The following is a 21,228-nucleotide window of genomic DNA, read 5'->3' on the forward strand; positions in this document are numbered from 1 at the left end:
CTCTCTCTCTCACTCTCTCCCTCCCTCTCCCTCTCCCTCCCTCTCTCTCTCACTCTCTCCTTTCTGCCTTTCAGATCAATAAATTTTAAGCAAAGTTGGCCGGCGCCGTGGCTCAATAGGCTAATCCTCCACCTTGCGGCATCGGCACACCGGGTTCTAGTCCCGGTCAGGGCGCCGGATTCTGTCCCGGTTGCCCCTCTTCCAGGCCAGCTCTCTTCTGTAGCCAGGGAGTGCAGTGGAGGATGGCCCAAGTGCTTGGGCCCTGCACCCCATGGGAGACCGGGAGAAGCACCTGGCTCCTGCCTTCGGATCAGCGTGGTGCGCCGGCCGCAGTGCGCCAGCTGTGGCGGCGGCCATTGGAGGGTGAACCAATGGCAAAAGGAAGACCTTTCTCTCTGTCTCTCTCTCTCACTGTCCGTTCTGTCTGTAAAAAAAAAAAAAAAAAAAAAAAAAAATTAAGCAAAGTTAAAGCAAGTTGGAACAGAGCAAACTGGCTTGCCAACAACTGTACACTTTGCCGTACGACACACCTGCTAGCCCCTCACGTATGAATTAAACCTAAAGTGTCAACAAAAGGCCCTCACCTTTTATTTTACAAAAACGAACTCCTAAATGCTGGTTGACTTTAGATTTGCAGAGAAGTTGCAAAGCCACGGCAGAATTTCCTTTATTCCGGCGGGAACACTTCCCGCGGGCGGAGCTGGGCACCCACGTGGCTTACGTCACTAGCAGCAGGCTCCGGGCCGGGTCTGGATTCGCCCACTTTCCCACCAATGTCCTTTCTGTTCCAGGATCCCGTCCGGACATCACAGCGCATTCCTGACTCCATCAAGAGCTTTTTCTTGCTGCTGGAGGAGGAACTCCTGGGGCCATTTCTGTCCCTGACACCCACAGAGGCAGAATGGGACGCAAGCCCTTGGGGTGCACCCCGGAGCCCCCAGGCTCGCTGCCAGCGACAGGCGTGGAGACCGCGTCCCCAGCGTGCTCAGCCAGTTTGATTTCCACTGTGCTGGAGCCCAGGCATGAATGTGGCGCCGTGTGGAGAGAGGGAGATGGGGAAAGAGCGCAAGGGGTTAAGTCCCCACCACCTCTGCGCCCACCTGTGCCCCCTGCACAGCTCCATAAGGACCCAGCGGCTCCTGAGCTAGTGCCCGCCGGGAAGCCAGTACCCGCCACCACGGCCCCCAGCTCCCCGGCTCCCGGGACCCCACCACTGCCTGCCCTGCTCCCTGGCAGCTCCCCTGAGCTGCAGCCTCCGCCTCTTGCTGGGCTCCCCAGTGTGGCCCTGCCCCGGCCGAGACCCGCCCCCAGGGGTCTCCAGCCGGGCCTTCCAGGGCGCCCCCGAGGCTCCAGGCTCTACTGTGGGATTTCAGGACAGGAGCCTGCCCCTCCCAAACTTCCCCTCGGGACGTGGAGTGCTTGCTCCTCCCCCGGCCGCGCGTCCACCGGCACCGCTGACCCCCAGGCCGGTGTGAGCCCCGCGCCGCGGGCCTTAAACGACTCCACGGGCACCCACCCCCGCCCCAAAGCGCAGACGACCTCCGGAGCGGCGCCGCCTCCGGGTGCAGGCGACAGCTCTGCGAGCGCGGGGCCTCTCGGGCCGGGACAGGGGTCCAGCGCAGGGCGCGCCGGCTCCATGCAGCGGCCCGGAAGCCCCGGGCGGGCGTTGCAAAGGGCGGCGGGAAGGGCCCCAGAGAATAACAGCTGGGGGCGTGGCGGGCCTGCTCTGGGGGCGGGGTGGTGGGCGGGGCCGTCCCCTGGGGGCGGGGCCCTGAATTTCAGGCCTCCCTCGACCTAGCCCGGGTAGAGCGGCTGCGGATCGCAGGACCGGAACGATGGGTGAAAACGCCCCGCCCTGGCCCCTTAGGCTGGAGTTGGACGGGGGTGGGAGAGCCACGAGCACTAACCCCCTACCCCCGACCTGGGGCCGCGGAAGAGGGTGCGGGTGGAGGGTGGAGCTCCGGCGCGAGCAGAACCCGCAGGCCAGAGCGGGAGGGAGGCCCCAGGACGCGACTGTGCGCCGCCTCTCAGGGTCCCGGGAGCCCCCGAGTTACGGGAAAGCGCGCGTGGGGGCCTGGGGTGCCGTGGCGAAGGCTGCCCGACCAGGGCAGGCCAGCGGCAGGTGGTGCCGGGAGCTCACCGCTGGGGGCCCTGCGTGCAGCCATGCGCTGGCCCCTCCTGGGCCCCCGCTCAAACGCAGCGACCCTGCGAGCCCCCACCCCCGGCTGTGCCCTGGCTTTCTCTGCCCCTCAGCCTCTGCACAGTGGGGGCTCGGGCTGTGCTGAGTGACCGCGAATGACTGCTCTGCCCAGGGCTGCTCTCCGAGCTGAAGCTGGCGGTGCCCTGGGGCCACATCGCCGCCAAAGCCTGGGGCTCGGCGCAGGGCCCCCCGGTTCTCTGCCTGCACGGCTGGCTGGACAATGCCAACTCCTTCGACCGACTCATCCCCCTGCTCCCTCAAGGTGGGGCTGGGGGCCGAGGGGAAGCCTGGGGGAACGGGGTGGGGAGCAGGGCTGCAGGGGACACATGGCCGACCTGCCCGCCTTCTCCCGCCCTGTCTCAGACTTTCACTACGTTGCCATGGATTTCGGGGGTCACGGGCTCTCGTCCCATTACAGCCCAGGTCTCCCCTATTACCACCAAAACTTTGTGAGTGAGATTCGCAGGGTCGCAGCAGGTGAGTCCCAGCCCTGGTGGTCTGTGCCGACCCCGAGGTGGCTTTGGGAAGCTGGCAGGGGACTGTGGAGGAGAGCCTGCCTCCTCCCGTGGGCTCACCCCTGCAGGAGAGCTGCCCCCGCAGGCTGGCCTCCTGGGAGCCCCGGGCTGCAGGGGAGAGCGCCGGTGAAGCCGGGCCCCTCCCAGGTTCTGGCTCTGTGTGTTTGCAGCCTTGAAATGGAATCGGTTCTCCCTCATGGGCCACAGCTTTGGTGAGTGCACTTTAGCCAGGATGTGCCTGGTCTCCGGTGGTGGGGGAAGGAGAGGTTGACCTCTGGGCCCGGCCCCTGGAGACAGGTGACTTGAGAGGCAGCCGTCTGCCGACCCCATCAGGGAAGTGTGGCCTTTTGAGCCATCAGCTTCAGCAGAGAGGCCGCTGAGGCCCGGGGAGGGGCTTGAGTGTGAGATTCGGGGGCCCCCGCCAGGGTGGGGCAGCCCTGGGAGGGAGCCTGGGGGAGGATGTTGGGGGCTGGGTGCGGGGGGGGCTTGCAGCCAACGGCTCCCTTGTCCCCAGGCGGCACTGTGGGCGGCATGGTGAGTAGATGGCTTTGCCAGGGCCGCCTGGGGGCTCCTGGGAGGGGGCGAGCAGGAGGAGGAAGCAGAAGTTACGGGACGGGAGGGGCCTGGGTCGTGGTTACTGCCGGCGCCAGCCTCTGTTCTGCAGTCACGTCCTCAAGGCCACCGCGCGGACTAAAGATGGAGTTCAGGTCTCCACAGGGGCCCTGGCAGCCGCCACCGGGCCTGGAGCTCCGCTGTGTGCGCTCCCCGGGGGGCAGTGGGGGCAGGGTCCCGGCCTGAGAGGGAACGCGGAGTCCCGGGAAGGGCCCGAGTCTACGCCGGAGCCCCGGGAAGGGCCGGAGTCTACACCGGCGTCCCGGCGTCCCAGTGTCCCGGCGTCCTGGCGTCCCAGGAAGAGCCGGAGTCTCTCCTGCCTCCCTTCCCTGCAGTTCTCCTGCATCTTCCCGGAGATGGTGGACAAACTCATCTTGCTGGACGCCTCGCCGTTCGCCCTGGACTCTAACGTAAGCACGTGGCTCTCTGCGCGCTCGCAGGGCAAGCCCCACCCCTGGCGCCCTCCGCCCGGCTCCTCTGGTGGACACTCGGGAGGCATGGGAGGGGGCTCCTGTGGAGGACCTGCTGCTTCTGGTCCAGGAGTGGTCAGGGAGGCAGGTGCAGGGGACCCCTCCTTCATGAGGGCTAGGAGCTGCAGAACAGCAGGTGGGCCGGGAGGAGCCGTGGGGGGGGGGTGCAGCCTGGCCGCTCCTCGCACTCACGCCCCGCACTCACGCTCGGTGCAGCGCCTTTGTGCCCTGCACAGCCACCCACAGCAGCCTTGTGTGCCCCTGGTGGGATGAGCACTGACCACCACCCTGCTCTCCGTGACCACAGCCAGCCTGGCCCCTGCATCGGGTCCTGGCTGTGCACTTCGCCTGCTGTGTGACCCTAGGCCAGTCGCTTTGCCTCTCTGGGCCTCGAAAGGGAGGTTGGATCCAGGACCTTGGGGCCCCCTCCAGTGGCTCTGACTGGGCCGACCTGTCCCCGAGGGCTGAGCCTCTCGCTGACACAGCTTTTGTGTGTCAGCTTCAGTTTGCTCGATTCTGTACGGGCCAGAATCCTCTGCCTTTGTATCGCCGCTGCCTCCATCCCAGCACGGCAACCGGGAGTCAGTGGGTCACAGGGCCGGGCGTGAGGCACAAGGCAGCGGGGGGAGGGGGGCGCAGCCCCAGAGCTGCACCTGCTCTGCCCTTGGGAATGACAGCGCGAGTTGGACCAGGCGAAATTGCCGGCCCTTGACGGCTGGCGACTGTGGACCCTGGCATCGCCCCTTGGCACGGCCCGTCACTCTCGACTGATCTGTTCCTCTCCAGCCTCCGACCGCCCCCAGCCACGGGCAGGGCTGCACTGGCCGTGGTGGAGACGGGACTGGCTCAGCATCACGGGGGCTGAGCCAGTGCCCTCCCCTCCCACACCCGGGTGGGCAGCCCAAAGGGGCCGAGTGCCCGGCGTGGGGTGGGGCTCCGTCTGCAGCCACGGCCGAATCCGTAGGAGCTGGAGCACCTGCTGACCTACAGGCGGAGAGCCATCGAGCACACCCTGCAGGTGGAGGCCTCCCAGAAGCCCTCGCGCGTGGTCAGCCCCGCAGAGATGCTGCAGGGGTGGGTACAGGCCGCGGGCAGGAGCCCCCTGGAGACCCCTCCCCTACTCAGCCCCCCCCAACCCGTTTCTCTCTATGGTCGCCCTGAGCACCTGGCTCGCTGGGCGGCCGTCAGAGGCTCCGCCTGCCCTTCCTTCTGCCTTCACTCCGACCCCCGTCCACTCCCGGCCCTTCCTCACCTCCAACCTACTCCCCACCAGGAGCTTCGGCGGCCGGCATTCCCCAGGGAGCCCGAGCCCCCCACTTGTGGCCCCGGCTCCTTCCCACCCCCACCCCTGTCTCCCCAGGTTCCTGAAGAATAACAGCCACGTGGGTGAGGAGTGCGGGGAGCTCCTGCTGCAGCGGGGAGCCACGCGGGTGGCCGCAGGTAGGCACGCCCGGCTCGCTGCCCCTCCGCTTACTGACGGTGATTCTGCGGCCTTGCCCGGGGCCAGGCACGATGACGTCACCCAGCCTCCCGGCCCACTGAGAGCAGGAGGAAGTGAGGCAGCCCTGCAAACCACACAGCTGCCACGGGCCCGGGAGCCACGCTCCGGGGCTAGACCCCGGGGCCCGCTCTGCTGGGCCGGGGCCGCGGGACTCTGCAGGGTGGGGGGGCGGGGGTCCCTGGGCGCCAGGCCCGAGGTTTCCCACACTCCGTTTGCAGGAAACTTTTCCCAAGCGGGCACAGGAGATTGACAGCCCACACCTGTCTCTGAGGGGCCAGGGCCGCCTGTCCCACCACGCCGGGGGTGCCGTCCACAAACGCCCCTCGTGGAAACGGCGCCCCTGGAGTTGAGCAGGGAGGAAGCCGGTGAAGTGCGTGGGTTCTCGGAGGAGACGGGGATAAGCAGGTGGACGGGGCGCGCGTTTCCTCCGTGTAAAGGCGGAAGCGTTCGGGGGCGACTCGTGGGCTCGGGGAGGCTCCAGAGGGTGATCCGGGAGTGGCCACCAGGCCCCGACTTTGGAGCCTGACCCTGCTGGCCCGGGCAGCCTTGAGGAAGTCTTGCTTTGTCGACAGACTCGGTCCCCCGGATATGGAAAGATCTTGGGAGTTTTGCCCTCAGAGGTTGGTGAGATGGAGTGAGGCAGTGAACGTGCCCTCAGTTCTAAAGTTCCAGTGAGGCACAGGTCAAAATCCCAGGTGCCCATGGGGGCTGGGCAAGTCGCAGAACTAACCCTGCTGGCTAGGAGTGCGGCAATAGGGCACGGCGGGGACTGGAGCCAGCACTCCCTGGCAGGGCAGGCCATCAGGAGGGGATTCAGGTTTAGGGGGGCTAGAATGTCCAGTTGTTCAAGAGAAACCCATCTGGAGATGAAGGCTGAGGTCCTTGGGCCCAGGCCTCCCCGAGGCGCCCCGCCTACAGGGGCCGCAGGTGTGAAAGTGGGCTAATCCGGAATGAATGAGACTCCCTCCCAGACACCGTGGAATCCGATTAGGCCCAGGGTCGCAGGAAATGGTGAAGCAGATGCTGACCAGCCCAGGGGGAGCTGGGGACGAGCTGAGCCCCCAGTGCAGGAGCAGCCAGCAGGTGGCTGGAGCGCAGGGCGGGACCTCCCCCGTGGCAACAGTAGCCCTTGGACCCAGAGTTAGCATTTAAAGGACCAGCTCAGAACCTGTCAGTGCAGGAAGCAGGGGTTCCAGGCTCCTCCCAAATCCTCCCCCGCCCTGGGCTCGCCTCCCCTCCCTGTCCATCCGCCTGCCTGACCCCTCCAGAATCTGCACGGGCCGGGGCTGCCCTCACAAAGCTGACCCAGAGGCCTGAAAGCCCCGCATCACCTCCGGGCAGAGAGCGAAGCCGGGGAGCAGAGCGGGAGAGGGCAGTGCCCTTGGCGCTTCTGAGTGGACCCGTCCCGTGGTCGGGGGTGGGGTTACTCTTGAGCAGAGTCACATGAGCAGGCGAGGGGCTGGTCACGCGGCTTCTCCTCCACACAAGGGGGCCGCCAGGGAGGATTGAGGCCAGAGCTCACTAGGTTAAGGTGGTCTGGAAGGCCTTGGGGGTGGTGGGAGCGGGGGGCGGCCGTGGCTGTCCCCAGGTCAGGGTGCTCCAAAAGCGGCCAGAAGCCCCCTCTCCCCACCCCCCTAAGCATTTTGGGTTGCAAACATGGGAGGCAGCTCCACCAACAATTAACAGTACGCTGATCATCTCCCAGTTCCGCAGTCGCTAATTAGAGAGGAAAACCTAATAATTAGAGAAAATAGCTTCCCTTAATGTTTCCATAATTGGTTTCTTTCTCAGAGAGCCGCATCTACATTCACTCCCTGGCTTTCCAGGGGGGAGGCCCGATGCCCCCTTCCCGTCCCCCACCTCCTCGAACGTCCCCCGGCACTGGGCTCCCAAGGGGCTGGGCAGGCAGGGGCACGTGCCGGCTTCGCTGTCGGGCTTGGGTTTTTAATTGAATATGACCTTTCTGAGCAGGTGCAATGTAGTGCGGCTTAAAAACCCCGGGAACTGGGGCCCGGCACTGTGGCCTAACAGGTTGAGCTACTGCCTGCAGCGCTGGCATCCAGCTTGGGCACTGGTTCGAGCCCTGGCTGCTCCACTTCCAGTCCAGCTCCCTGCTAATGCAACTGCAAAAGCAGCAGAGGACGGCTCAGTGCTTGGGGCCCTGCACCCAGGCGGGAGACCCGGATGATGCTCTCTGGCTTCTGGCTTCAGCCTGGGCCGTTTGGGGAGTGAACCAGCAGATGGAAACTCTCCTTCTCTCTCTAACTCTGCCTTTCAAATAAATAAATAAAACTTTTGAACAACAATCACAGCAATAGACGAAGATCCATACACCCTTTCTTCCCCTGCCCCGGTTAACCCCCTTTTCAGTGTCTCCACACTTTTCTAGGGTTTTCTCAGGCAACCAGAGTGAACGCAGATCCACGCCTATCCCCTGGTCTGCAGCCTCGGCCTTCTTCTTCTTCTTCTTTAAAATTTATTTGCTTAGTTATTTGAAAGGCAGAATAACGGAGACAGAAATCAATCTTCCCTCTGCTGGCTCACTCCCCAAATGCCCGCAACAGCCAGGGCTGGGCCAGGACCCTGGGACGCCCTCTGGGTCTCCCACGTGGGCGGCAGGGTCCCCAGTGCTTGGACCATCCTGTTCCTCCCAGGTGCATTAGCAGGAAGCCGGATCCGAAGCAGGGTGGTGAGGATCGAACTCGCCTCCTGGTGTGGGACGTGGGGGTCCCAGTGTCACCATGCCCACCCAACCTCCACACGTCTTGTGCTTGCCAGCTGGTCCTGGAGACAGGTGCACGGACAACGGCCCACAGACGTCCCAGCCAACTTAGGCAGCCCTCCGTGGAGGATGCTGGCCGTGTCCAGTGTGTCCCAGGCAGTGCCACACTGCCCGGCCTTGTCTCCGGGCTTTGTGGGTGTGTGCACGACCCCCGCCTGAGGCCCCCTTTGTCCCTTGGCTGGGGCTGGGGCTCTGACGGCACTGCCTGGTGCCCTTCAGGGCTGTCCTTTGGCTGCCCTGCCCGTGCTGGGCGAGAGGCCTGTGTCGCTGGCTGTCACAGCGTTGGAATTCGGCAGACTTGCTGAGGGAGGGGTTGGAGTTCTGTCAGCTGTCGGTGTTGAGTTTCCTGAGACCTGGCGTCCTGGCCGCTCGCCGTCTCACGGGCCGCCCCACGGTCTCCGGCAGCCCTCATGCACGGGACCGCACTGTGGACGCCTACGCCTTTGCTTTCTTTTTGTCTCTTTCTGTGGCTTCTGGATTCTGAGTCGGGGTTAAAAGCCGGTGTTTGGTTCGAACCTATTTGGGGTTTAGTATTGGCATTACATTTTTTTTAAAGATTTATTTATTCATTTGAAAGGCAAATTTACAGAGAGGCAGAGAGAGAGAGAGAGAGAGAGATCTTCCATCCTGTTTTACTGGATGGTTTACTCTCCAATTGGCTGCAATGGCTGGAGCTGCGCCGATCCAAAGCCAGGAGCCAGGAGCTTCTTCCAGGTCTCCCACATGGGTGCAGGGGCCCAAGGACTTGGGCCATCCTCTACTGCTTTCCCAGGCCACAGCAGAGAGCTGGATCAGAAGTGGAGCAGCTGGGACTCAAACCGGCGCCCGTATGGGATGCTCGCACTTCAGGCGGCAGCTTTACCCACTATACCACCGCGCGGGCCCCTTAAGTAACTTTTTTAAAACAGCAGTGGCATTAGTAAGAGCAGTGACATCCACATACCTGTCACCAACTCAGAGCAGAACGGTGCCATTCCTTTAACCCAGGGGCACCGCTGGTCACCTGCTGTGGGCGGGCCCTGGGGACGCAGCTATGGGTGACCCCAGGCTCTCTGCACCCATGGAGACTGCGCCGTAGCAGGGCAGAGAAGCAGTGGCTACGTAAGCGCCGGCGCGGGCTAGAGCAATGATGTTGTAGAGAAAATGATTTGGGGTGGCTGCAGGGGCCCGGGGGAGGCGTTTGCAGTCTTGTTTATTTTAGGAAGGCAGAATTAGAGAGGGTCAGACAGCACCGGATCAAGATCTTCCACCCGCTGGTTCAGTCCTCAAATGGCCGCAACGACTGGGGCTGGGCCAGGCCAAAGCCGAGGGCTCGGAACTCCACCGTGGGTGCAGGGGCCCAAGCACTCAGGCCAAGCCCCGCCACTTTCCCAGGCGCGTCAGCAGGGAGCTGGATCGGAAGTGGAGCAGCTGGGACTCAGCGCTGGCTCCGTGTTTGCGACTTTAAACAGGAGGCTGAGAGCCTGGCTGTGAAGGTGGCGTGTGAGCAGAGACTTGGACAGGCAGAAGCACCTGGCCTCCACCTCCTCCCAGGCCTGCAGGAGGGGTCCCCTGCCCTGCCTCCCAGCTCTCGCACCAGCCATCGCCCGCAGCCCAGCCGTTTCTCCAGGGCGCCAGGGCACCGCCGCACTGCACGGTTCCCGGCCGGCAGGGTTGGGCGGGGGCGCCATGGGCAGCCGTCTGATTTTTCTTTCTTCGCCCAGCTCCTCTCCAATTGATGACTCAACTCTTAGTCATTCTCCACTTTCTGGGGTCCAAAGGCCCAAGTGAACCTTGTGCGTGTCTCAGAGGCCAGGGCGCCCAGTGCCAGCCACACTCCGTGTCCCCACCCCTTTAGGGTGGCCAGGGCTTGGGGAGGGGCTGCCCGTCAGGCTGTGCTCCGCGGAATCCCGGGACGGCGGCAGGAGCAGGAGCGGGGCTCGGCGCCCCCTCCCGGGCAGATGAGCCCCAGCGGAAGGCCCCGCGGGCCCCCAGGGGGAGTCCCCTCACTGAGGACCCCATCTCTGTGACTCCACCTGCAGGGCTGGTGCTGAACAGAGACCGGAGGATCGCCCGGGTGAGTGCCGCCGCCGCGTCCCCTCGCTCCGTCTGCTGGCCTCTTGTTTCCAGTTCTAGAATTCTCTAGGTAACGCTACACGCAGCTGTCAGGTACCCCCTTAGCCCTGTGACACTGAGTACATGCGGGGTGCTGTCCCCGTGACCCCCCGCGCGCAAGGTGCTAACAGCCGGCTGCACGGGAGCCCAGCGTCTCTTCATCTGTTCTTCTGCGCACACACCCTTGCCGGCGCCAACCAGGCTGCTGTGGGCGTGGAGGACAAGCGTCTGCTCCCGCGCCCGCACTCGGTCCCGTGGGGTCTACACCTGCCACGTGAACTGCTGGGCCACGCGGTCATTCCACGTGTGGTTCCCATCAGCAGCACACGAGGGTTCCGAGTTCTCACAGCCCCAGCAGCACCTGCTGCCTTCTGTATTTTCAGCTCTGTGTATTTGAAAGGCGGGGGGGGGGGGGGGGGAGATCCTCCACCCGCCGGCTCCCTTCCTCAGTGGCTGCGGCGGTCAGAGCTGGGTCGAGCCAGGGCCAGGACTCAGGCACTCCACCCCGGTCTCCCACAGGGTGGCGGGGGCCGTCTTCTGCTGCTTCCCCGGCGCGTCAGCAGGCACTGGATCAGAGGCCGAGCGGCCAGGACTGGAGCCTGCGCTCTCACAGCTGTGCCACATCGCCGGCCCCGCCCATGCCTCACTCTGCATCGTGTTTGCGTGCTGTTGAGCTGTAGGGGCTGTGTGTGTGTTCTGAACACCAACCCCTTATTTGAGGCACCACCTCAAGTTGTTCAGTGTCACTTCCTTGATAGCATCTGTTGATACACAAGGTTCTTATTCTTTATTTGAGAGGAGGGACAGAGACAGAGCTGCCACCTGCTGGTTCACGCCCTCAATGCCCACAACAGCCAGGGCCGGGCCGGGCCGGGCCGGGCCGAGTCAGGAGCCCAGCACTCAGCCCAGGCCTCCCCCGGTGTCAGGGACCCAGGTACCGGGCCGGCACCGCTGCCCCCCAGGTCTGCATCGGCAGGAAGCTGGAGCCAGAGGCCGAGCTGGGAACCAGACCCAGATGTTGGACGTGGGACGCAGGTCCCTCACTGCTAAGCTAAATCCGAGTTAATTCCTGTTTATCTGTTTTCCCCCTTTGTTGCCGTGTCTGTCATCACCAGACCCAGCGTCATGAAGACTCTCCCGTTTTCTCCACGGGGTTCTGCAGTTTGGGCGATGAGGTTCAGGTCTTGGGTCCATGTGGACCAGTTTCCCACCCATCTCCCAGGCCAGTTTTCCTGATGCTTCAAAGAGCAACATGTCCACAGTTGAATTTATTTTTTAGAAAATTGTTCAGTTGAAAGGTAAAGTTACAGAGAGCGAGCGAGCGAGCGAGAGCTTCCATCTGCTGGTTCACTCCCCAAATGGACACAGCAGTCAGGGCTGGGCCAGGCTGAAGCCGGGAGCCTGCAACTCCATCCGGGTCTCCCACATGGGTGCAAGGGCCCAAGGACTTGGGCCATCTTCCACTGCTTTTCCCAGGCCGTAGCAGAGAGCTGGACCCAAAGTGGAGCAGGGGCTGGCCCTGTGGTGTAGCCGGTAAAGCTGCCTCCTGTGACACCAGCATCCCATATGGATGCAGTCCCGGCTGCTCCACTTCCCATCCAGCTCCCTGCTGTGGCCTGGGAAAACACTGGAGATGGCCCAAGTCCTTGGGCCCCTTCACCCATATGGGAGACCTGGATGAAGCTCCTGGCTTCTGCCTGGCCCAGCCCTGGCTTTTGTCAGCATTTGGGGAGAGAACCTGCAGATGGACACTGTCATTCCTTCAAATGATATTTTCTAAGTAAAACTATGTGCAACCAACGACAGTATTTCCTAATTTAACTCAAAGCATCCAAAACAGTATTTCCAGAGGTAACTCACCTTCACCCTAAGGCTGACGACAACAATCCAGTGTGTCCAGTGTTTCTCATACCCAGCTGTCTGTCGCCACGTGTGGCTAGTGGTCACCACGTGGGACAGCACAGACTTAGACACATCAAAACAGCAGTTAGGGGGCTGGTGCTGTGATGTGGTGTACTAAGTTTCCGCCTGCTGCGCTGGCATCCCAGATGGCCCCCAGTTCGAGTCCCGGCTGCTCCACTTCCAATCCAGCTCTCTGCTGTGGCCTGGGAAAGCAGTGGAAGATGTTCCAAGTCCCTGGGCCCCTGCACCCCATGGGAGACCTGGAAGAAGCTCCTGGCTTCAGATTGGCTCAGCATTGGCTATTTGGGGAGTGAAGACCTTTCTCTCTGTCTCTCCCTGACTATAACTCGGCCTCTCAAATAAATACACCTTAAAAAGAAAAAAAAAGGCAGTAGGGCAGAGCAGTCAGGGCTGTGGTGGGGGCCTACAGAGGCCCCAGGAAGTCCAGGGCCCCCAGCTACCTGGGCCCCAGGAAAGGGGGCGTGGAGGAGCCACGCTCAGTCCTAGAATCTAGGACGGACAGCCTAGGTCCCTTCTCAGCCTGGGATAGTGTCAGGCTGCCATGAGCCCAGGCCTGCAGCCAGGCAGGGGGCGCCACTGCTCCCCAGAGTTAGGGCCTCTGAGGAGGAGGAGGGGAGGTGGGGCCCACGGGGTGCACGGGGCCTGGCAGCAAGGGTTCACCGTGGTTCTGTGCCTGCAGCCGGAGCACAGCTTCGAATTCATCAGCAGGGAGCTGTTTGCGCACGGCATCCGGAGGCTGCAGGCCCGCGTCCTGCTCATCAAGTGAGCCTGTCCTGGCCGCTGGCAACGCGGAGCCATCGGTGACCGGGGGGGGGGGGGGGGGTTCCCAGTTCCGGTGCGAGTCCTGCCGCTGCCCCTACCCTGCAGAGGCCCAGGGCAGTAAGACCTGGGCGGAGGGGTGGCCCAGGCCCGGCCTCGTCTCACCGGCGAGCTGACCCCTGACCCCGGCTTCCAGAGCCCTGCAAGGGTACTGCAACGTGAGGAGAGAGAACGACGCCGACAGGGAGCCGCTGCTCTTCATGCTGGCCACGCTGCGGTCCACCCTCACAGAGGTGAGCGGGGCCCAGGCGGCCGCTCTGCCCCCCAGGCTGGCGGGCCTCACTGCTCCCTGGCCGCCGCCCCTGGCTACCCAGGGTCCCCAGTAATCAGAGGTCAGAAAACGAACCTGTTGGCAGTACCTTGCCGATTTACTGTCGTCCACATGCCTCAGGCCAGGCGTGACGCGGGACGGCAGCCCCCATCACCCTCCACTGCCTGGTGGCACACGGCCAGGTGCGCTGGCTGCAAAGCTGGTGCCGGTCCTGGGAGCTTCCACAGGCAGAGCCGGGGCGGGGCCTCCGTGCCCCCAGCAGGGGCAGGTGGGAGGCTGCTCTGCCTCCACTCAGGACCCCCTCCCCAGACCCCGCCCCGCCATGCCTCGTGATGCACGTGGCCCTGATGCCCGTGTGGTCCGAGACCCCTGGGTGCTGCCTGGGGCCCCAGGCCGGCTGCTCCTGCTCTCGGGTGGGCAGGGCCATACCTCACCACGCACCCCTGGCTTCCACAGCGGTTCCAGTTCGTGGAAGTCCCAGGCAACCACTACGTGCACATGAACGAGCCCCACCACGTGGCCGGTGTCATCAGCGCCTTCTTACAGAGCTCGGGACCCCAGCCCGGCTGCAGCTGAGACAGCTCACCCCACCCCCGCTCCAAGGTCCCGGCCCCCAGGAGGCCAGGCCAGCTCTGACTCTCACGGGGGGACTGGACTCCGGGCACCGGCAGCAGAGGTGGAGGCCAGGACGGGCACTCCTGGGCCTGCAGCCCCAGGGCCCTGTACCCTCTCCCCTCGGCCCAGCAGAACGGGAATAAACTGTCCTGGAGTTCTCACTGCCCTTTTCCACAGAGGGAGGGGGCACGGAGCACGTGGAGGGTGGGGCTGGGTGCAGGCCCAGGGCGAGCTGTCCTCAGGCGGGGGTCCCGGCACCCTCTGCCGCAGGCGCAGGCGCAGGCGCAGGCTCAGTAGGGCCGGAACTTGCGCTGGGCCCGCATCAGCTCAATCCGCTGCTTGTCCTCCTCGAACTTCTTGCGCAGCTGTGCGAGATCTGGGGGCGCAGGGGACACAGGCGGGTGAGCGCGCCCCGCGCTGCCCTCCCGGTTCCATGGAGCTGCCCCCCCCCGCCCACGCTGCTCTAGGGGCGTGGTCTGGACCCTGCAGGGACATCCCGGGACGGAAAAGGCCCCAGTGAGCGGATGCGCACGGAAACAAAGGTGCTTGTCCCCTCCGCCGGGTGCACAGGCCCCAGGGTCGCGTCCTCCTAAGCCCCAGCTGTGCCCACCGCGGAGGCCTCTACCCCAGCGCCACCAAGCTCAGATAGGCACTCTGGTCCCCGAGCAGCCCAGGCCACAGGGTAGGCGGGGGTTCAGAGTCCAAGGCACGCAGGCTGAGGGTCTGGAGGGGACGCGTTGGGGTAAAGGGGCGATGGGGACCAGAGGGCCACCGACACGGCCTGGCCCAGACAAGCCCGAGCCTCACAGCCCACAGGAAAAACAGGTGTGTGCACACGGGCAGCTCACGGCTGCACCAGCCCGGCCACTCCACACTGGGCCGCCGGCTCTGCCCCCTCCTCAGACCCCTGCGATTGGGATCCTCACTGGCTGGAGACGGACGGGGCCCGGCCCAGGGGGCCCGGAGGTGGGTGCTACAGCCCAGGTGCTCTGCAGGTGCGAGTGAGCCAGGGCCCGCAGCTGCCTCTGGGGAGCAACAGGAACCCGGGGGTGCTGCCGGGGGGGCAGAGTGCGGGGCCTGGCCAGGCTCCTCCCCAGGACGGGCCGGCCGCTCCCTTACGCTCCATCTTGGCCTCGCGGTGCTGCCAGGCGTAGAAGCTGAGCAGCTCCTTGCGGGCGCGCTTCCGCCTCTCCCTCTCCAGCACGCGCAGGCTGGCCGCCTCTGTCCGCGGGAGCACAGGCCGCCGGCCGCGGCGCGTCACCTTCACCCAGCCCTCCTCGTCGGGGACGCCCTCCTCCTCCTTGGCCTTGGCCTCCTCCTGCGGGGAACGGGGAACAGGACGCTGCTCAGGGCGGGCTCCTGGCGGGCGCCGGGGCCCCCCAGGGCGGTGCTGGGCTCGGGAGGATGGGACACAGGCGTGGCCAGATGCTGCCCAGCCAGGGCCCGGTCCGCAGGGAAGGGAGTGAGCCAGGACAGCAGGCCGCCGCCGCCCCGGAGCCTGGGCCTCACCTCGGCTGTCCTCTGGTCGTACGCCTCCATGAACGTGTCCACCTCCACCCGCAGGGCCTCGGGGTCCAGCACGGAGTCTGTGTAGTCGGCGATCCACTCTGCGGGACACGGGAGGGGCTCACAGGGCGGCTCAGGCCTGACATCCGGCCCGGGGCTGCGGGTGAGGCCTGGCCTGCGCCTCCCGGCCTCCCCTCTCACCTCCCGGCCTCCCCTCTCGGCAGGGGACGCCCCTCCCTCTGAGCCGCCCCCCACCCAGGGCCCAGGGGGGCGCCCTGGCCACAGCGGTACTGACTGCGGATGCCACTGCTCACAGGGTGACTCTCCGTGGAGACCAGCAAGGGGCCCTTCAGGCTCAAGGCAGCCGACACAGCTCTTGGCTTCTGAAACACCACGTAGGCCACCTGGAAGCCCTGGGGAGACAGGTCAGAGTGGGGGCGGAGCCTGCTGCTGGGCCGGGGAGGGGTGCTGGGCTGCTGCCGACCCCCGAGGCCCAGCCCGCGACCCTCAGGGGCAGCTCTACCCCGGTCACCCAGCGTCGGCTGGAAGCGACACCTGCTCCCAGCTCCCCCCACAGAAGGGGCACCCAGGGGCCCTCCTCCCACCTTACAACAGGGACACAGTGAAAGGCCGGCTCCCCCTGGGCCAGGGAGGGCCCAGGAGCCAGGCCCGGAGTGATGGAGAGACCACGTGCGCCCATCAGGCCAGACTCCACTATGCAGGGACAAGTACAGCCTTGGGGGAGCCAGGGATGAGGCCCAGGCCTGGGGAGGAATCTGCTGGCAGGGAGCTCGGGGTGGCCCCGCAGGGCCGCAAGCAGACAGACCCTGAGCTCCAACACGGGCAATGAGAAAGCCGGCAGGAAGTGCAGGCACGTGGCCGACGTGGGCACAAACGGGAGGCCCCCTGCCTCCCCTGCCCCCTCACACGCTGGGGACACCACTCGGCCCGCCCCAGAAGCCGGTGCTGGGAGGCTTACGGGAACAGGCTTGGGGTGGAAGAACTTGGACGTGGGCTCCTCGGGGCTCTCGGCGAGGTCAGGCTTCGCCTGCAACCGCACGGACTGCACGAGGCCGCAGGGGCACAGGAGGCGTCCCAGGCATTCCTGCCGCGGGACAGATCAGAGTGAGCTGCGTCCCATCAGCCCGCCCCCAGGCAGCACAGCCAGGGGCCGGCGGCGCCCGGGGCTGGGAGCCATGCCTGCCTGCCCTGGAGAGCCGGGGCCCTGCATCATTCCCCCACCACCCCCCACACAAATGTTCTCGGGGCGAGCACTGTGCCACAGCAGGTCAAGGCTCCCAGCTCAATCCAGCTCCCTGCTGTGGCCTGGGAAAGCAGCGGAAGACGACCCAGGTGCTTGGGGCCTGCACCCACGTGGAGACCGGGAAGAAGCTCCTGGCTCTCGGCTTTGGCCTGGCCTACCTTCAGCCTTTGTGGCCATTTGGGAAGTGAACCAGTGGGTGGAAGACATCTGTCTGTCTGTCCCTCTCTCTAATGTTGCATTCCAAATAAATAAATCTTAAAAAACTTAAAAAACAAAAAACACTTTATTTCAAAGGCAGAGACAGGAAGAGGGAGTTCCCACCTGCTGGTTCGCTCCCAATGCCCACGACAGCCATGGCTGGGCCAGGCTGAAGCCAGGAGTCAGGGACTCAACCCGGGTCTCCCACGCGTGGCCGTGGAGCCACCACTGCTGGTTCCAACGGGATGCGTCAGCAGGAAGCTGGAGTGGGCAGCCAGGTGCCCCAACACGGGCGCTGGCACCCCGGCCTGGCATGCCCACCACGCCAGGTGCCCCGCCCCGCCCTCTGACCGCTTCCCTCGTGGACAACGGGAGGCAACGCTCCCGCGCTCCCTCACACCAGACCAGGGGACATCTCTGGTATTAGTCTGGCTCTGTAAGACAGTTCCCCACCGAGCCAGCAGAGATGCGAATCCAGCGCTGGAATCAAGGCCGTGGCTACGGCTGGGGGGCACGCGGGGTCCCCGGGGGCGGGGTCTGAGCCCGCGTGTGTTCGGCCGGGAAGTGCTGTGAGCTGCACGCCTGCCCCCCCCACATGTGCCACCTCAATCGGGGTAACATGACACCTCTCTGCTTAGCCTTTCTTCCACTTTTTTTTTTTTTTTTTTTTTTTTCCCGCTATGGTTTACTATTTATTTGAGAAGCAGAGTTACTGAGGGAGGGATGGAGAGCAGAGAGATCACTGCTTCACTTCCCAAATGGCAGCAACACCAGGGCCGGGCCAGGCTGAAGCCAGCAGCTGCATCCGGGTCTCCCACGTGGGTGCAGGGCCCAGCAGGGACTTGGGCCGTCCTCTGCTGCCTTCCCAGGCCACAGCAGAGAGCTGGGTCAGACGTGGAGCGGCCGGGACTCGAACGGGCACGGATGATACCGGCGCTGCAGACGGCGGCTTCACCCACTGTGCCACAGCGCCACCCCTCCTCCTCTATTTTTTGGGGGTCCTAGAAATCATTTCTTATCTGGAAAGAAACGCTTTTAAAATCCAGCGAACTCCGGTTTCTCTTCTGTAAATTCGCCGACGCCTAGAGGTCAGTGCCTGTGAAGTTATCAGTGTGTCCGGAAGGAGGGCCCGTTACCCTCGTGCAGCTTTTCCCACTTTTGTACGGGCACAAACGCATCACCGTCAACAGGAAAACAACACCGGGGCCACATGGGTTAAGCACTGCCTGTGGTGCCGGCACCCTACATGGACGCTGGTTCAAGTCCCGGGTGCTCCACTTCCCATCCAGCTCTCTGCTGTGGCCTGGGGAACCAGAAGAAGACGACCCCAGTCCCTGGGCACCTGCACCCACACGGGAGACCCGGATGCAGCTCCTGGCTCCTGCCTGGCCCAACCCCAGCACTGCAGCCTTCTGGGGAGTAAACCAGTAGATGGAAGACGCCCCCCCTCTCTGAAAACGCACGATTCACACGGTTCTGGGTTCTACATAAGCTCGGGGCTCCTCACATTTTGAAAACTACCTTCAGGAAGCCCATTCCTGCACCAGACACAGGCGGGCCCCTCAAGACCCTCCCTGGGCTGCTGCCACCTCACCACAGGGGCCCACGTCCCCTCCCAACAGCGGCTCACCTCCGTGCAGTACGGGGGCACGTTGAGGACAAAGAGCGTGCGCTTCTGAGGCCAGGAAGACGGGGCGCCTTCTCGAACCTTGTGTTCTCTCAGGTACAGGTAGTGGGGTGCCTGCTGCTTCTCTGAGAACTTGACCGGAACGGCTGGGAGGGGGAGGGAGACGGGCCGGGGCCCGGTCAGCTCCAGGCTCTCTGAGCCAGGGCCGCTCGGCACGTTGTCCTCACATGATTTCCTCTCTGCAGCCCTTTTCGGTCCCCTCTGGGCACCCATGCTTCACGGAGCCCTCCCCTGGGCCGGCACGGGGACCCTCGACCCCTGTGCCCGACACCAGAATCAGCAACATGGCTCGGAGCCCCGGAGCCTCTGCCCGCCCCCACCTCCTCCCCGACAGCCAGGGCCCCGCACGCCGCCCTCCGGCCTGGCACCCACTCCCAGGTTTCAGCGCAAACCCGCCCTGCTCGGGGGCCTCACCCTCACCCCTGCTCGGCCAGGTCAGACCCCTGCCGTGGCCCATCCTGGGGGGACCTGCTTAACCGCTGGCATTCCCCCGAGGGAGTGCGTGCTCCTTGTTCGAGAAGCACAGAGAGCTCCCATCTGCTGTTCACTCCCGAAACCCCGCAGCGGCTGGGGTCAGGCGGAGCTGAGGCCAGGAGCTGGGAACTCAACCAGGCTGCCCGTGTGAGCAGCAGGGACCCTCGACCCCTGAGCCAGCGCCGCGGCCTCCCTGCACCGGCAGGGTGCTGGGGCCAGGAGCCCACGCACGCCCACGTGGGACACACGTGTTTCGGCAGGCGCCCTTTTATTTATTTAAAGGTTTATTTATTTGAAAGACTTAGAGACAGACAGCTCTTGCACCCCCTGCAAAGGCCAGGGCTGGGTCAGGCCAAAGCCAGGAGCCAGGGCCCCAAGTACTTCGGCCGCCTTCTGCTGTTTTTCCCAGCCCATTAGGAGGGAGCTGCGTCGGAAGTGGAGCGGCAAGGACTCGAACCGGCGCCCCTATGGGATGCGGGCATCTTAACGGCTACGCCACGCCCTGGCCCGGGCCTGTTTTCTGGTTGTCTGGGTGCCCCTCTGGAGCACAGCAGGATACGCTGGATGGAGAAGGCAACGAACACGCGGGCAGGCAGAGACAGAGGTGAGGCCGCAGCTCTGCCGCCGGGGGGCCACGGGGCGCCGCCTCCTGGGGGAGACAGCGGGCAGCAGGCGCGCACAGAGCTGTGGGGGGAGGGCACAGCCAGCGCAGGACCCCGAGGGTGGGAGAGCCAGGGCAGAGCACAGAGCACGTGGGCCGGCTGCTCACAAGCCCATACGGTGACTTTAGGGGTGGGTGGTGGGCCCTGGGGCTGGGATAAGCGCGCCCAGGTCTAATTCAGACCCCGGGAGGCGGGGGCGATGGCTCAGTCGTTTGGTTCCCCCACCCCCGTGGGAGACCTGGACTGAATCCCCGGCGTCGGCCCAGCTCAGTCTCAGTCGCTGCCGGCATCTGCGGAGTGAACCGGTGGCTGGAGACACTTTGCCTCTCAAATAAATGCAGATAATTAAAGACACAATAAACCGGACTTCGGCTCTGACACGTGCGTGAACGGACGGCAGGAGACGGACCAGTGAGAGCACAGGGACCGGGGGCGGCTGGGCTAGGAGCGCTAAGCAGGTGACCGGAAGCGAGCCGGGCCCCTGGCCGGCGCGGGGTCGCTCTGGGCGACACGGTGGTCAGAGGTGGGCCCCCGCCAGGGAAGCGTGAACGGGACAGGCTCGCCCGGAAGGGCGCCGCGCGGGTCCCCGGGGCTTCCCGCCCAACCACGCGGCCGCTCCCGGAGGCCCCGGGCCGCCGCCGACCCCGGAGCCACCTCCTCGCGAAGCCCGGCCGCCCCTGCGCCGCGTGCCCCGAAGCCCCTCACCCGAGTAGCCCGGCGGGCTCAGCGTCGCCTCTTCGCCGCCCGGAGCCGCCAGCTTCCTCCTGCGCGCCACCATCTTGCCGGCCGGAAGCGCGGGGGCCGCCGGGAGTTGTAGTTCTGCGCGGGGCAGGGCGCGTTTCCATGACGACGGCGCAGCGCGTCCCGGCCGGTTCCGGTCTGTAGCTCGCTCGCAGCGAAGTCGCGGGCGCCGGCGCGAGCTGGACACTTGAAGCGGGCGGGGCTGGGAGCGGCCCCAGCCTGCGGGATCGGCGGACCCAGGCGGGCACCTCCACCGCGGCTCCGAGCGGCGCGGAGCCTGGCCGCCCTGGGGCAGTCGCAGCGAGGCGGGGGACGTCCTATAGAATCCCAATAGGATTCGCCGACAGATGGGATAGGGCGTGGGAGAGGTAGCGACATCTAGAGTGGCTGCGCGATTTTCGGCATGAGACACTGGAGGGCGGCCGCTGAGGACCCCCGGGCGGGCCATGTGCAGCTGGCCTCTGCCTGTCCCACCCAGGAGCGCCGGGTCCCGGCTGCCCCACTTGGGCGCCCTGCTAATGCCAGGCAGGCAACAGAATATGGCCAAGGGCTCGGGTCCCTGCCACCCACGTGGATGTGCCCTGGCTCTTGGCCTCGGCCTCGGGGCCATTGCGGGGGGTAGCCTCGTGGGTGGAAGCTGTCTCCCCTCCTCCCTTCAAATAGGGGCAGTGAGTGCAGACAGAAGTCCAGGGTCTCCCGAGGCCCCTGGGTTCTTGAAATGGCGGTGGGTGCTGCGGCAAGGACTCGGGGACTTCTGCAGCCACTCGTGTGGGTTCACGGGTTTCTTCCCAGGGGCCTGGGCCGGCCTGGAGGCCGAGGGAGAGGCCGAGACCGCCCTGGGCAGCTTGCAGCGTCCTGCTGCGGCTCTGATGGCGGCTGCCAAGCCGTCCCACG

The 21,228-nt window shown here is 65.0% G+C and overlaps 2 protein-coding genes across 7 annotated transcripts; one reads left to right on the top strand and one right to left on the bottom strand.

The window, feature by feature from the left end:
• The first annotated feature begins 1,755 nt into the window (after positions 1 to 1,755).
• Positions 1,756 to 13,962, top strand: SERHL2 (serine hydrolase like 2). 6 transcript variants are annotated; one of them, XM_008275138.4, is made up of 12 exons: positions 1,756 to 1,839; positions 2,313 to 2,462; positions 2,564 to 2,677; positions 2,886 to 2,927; positions 3,230 to 3,249; positions 3,663 to 3,737; positions 4,762 to 4,871; positions 5,158 to 5,237; positions 10,102 to 10,136; positions 12,777 to 12,859; positions 13,053 to 13,149; positions 13,644 to 13,962. In XM_008275138.4, exons 1-12 carry the CDS (start codon positions 1,836 to 1,838, stop codon positions 13,761 to 13,763), a joined length of 930 nt encoding a protein of 309 aa, XP_008273360.2. In that variant the 5' UTR covers positions 1,756 to 1,835; the 3' UTR covers positions 13,764 to 13,962. The 6 variants fall into 6 exon arrangements, 5 of the variants coding, with proteins under 5 accessions (XP_008273360.2, XP_069909093.1, XP_051690021.2 ...); XR_007914736.2 differs by lacking the exon at positions 10,102 to 10,136 and having other exon boundaries at positions 12,965 to 13,149; positions 13,644 to 13,749; XM_070052992.1 differs by lacking the exon at positions 12,777 to 12,859.
• Positions 13,266 to 20,438, bottom strand: RRP7A (ribosomal RNA processing 7 homolog A). The gene is made up of 7 exons (XM_051834065.2): positions 20,299 to 20,438; positions 18,401 to 18,543; positions 16,288 to 16,413; positions 15,604 to 15,721; positions 15,312 to 15,409; positions 14,922 to 15,120; positions 13,266 to 14,178 (listed from the first exon to the last, which is right to left on the bottom strand). Exons 1-7 carry the CDS (start codon positions 20,369 to 20,371, stop codon positions 14,093 to 14,095), a joined length of 843 nt encoding a protein of 280 aa, XP_051690025.2. The 5' UTR covers positions 20,372 to 20,438; the 3' UTR covers positions 13,266 to 14,092.
• Between the last annotated feature and the right edge of the window lie 790 nt (positions 20,439 to 21,228).

Source organism: Oryctolagus cuniculus, chromosome 11 (genome assembly GCF_964237555.1).
Source record: "Oryctolagus cuniculus chromosome 11, mOryCun1.1, whole genome shotgun sequence".
Taxonomy (NCBI): Eukaryota; Metazoa; Chordata; class Mammalia; order Lagomorpha; family Leporidae; genus Oryctolagus; species Oryctolagus cuniculus.

Bases quoted from the DNA above. Each gene is read 5' to 3' on its own strand.
- SERHL2 (XM_070052991.1), top strand. The intron at 2,678-2,885 runs GTGAGTCCCAGC...GTGTGTTTGCAG, and splicing joins GATTCGCAGGGTCGCAGCAG to CCTTGAAATGGAATCGGTTC. The intron at 2,928-3,229 runs GTGAGTGCACTT...CCTTGTCCCCAG, and splicing joins CCTCATGGGCCACAGCTTTG to GCGGCACTGTGGGCGGCATG.
- RRP7A (XM_051834065.2), bottom strand. From the start codon at position 20,371: ATGGTGGCGCGCAGGAGGAAGCTGGCGGCTCCGGGCGGCGAAGAGGCG. The intron at 15,722-16,287 runs GTAAGCCTCCCA...CTGTCTCCCCAG, and splicing joins TCCACCCCAAGCCTGTTCCC to GGCTTCCAGGTGGCCTACGT. The intron at 14,179-14,921 runs GTAAGGGAGCGG...CTGCGCCCCCAG, and splicing joins CCGCGAGGCCAAGATGGAGC to ATCTCGCACAGCTGCGCAAG.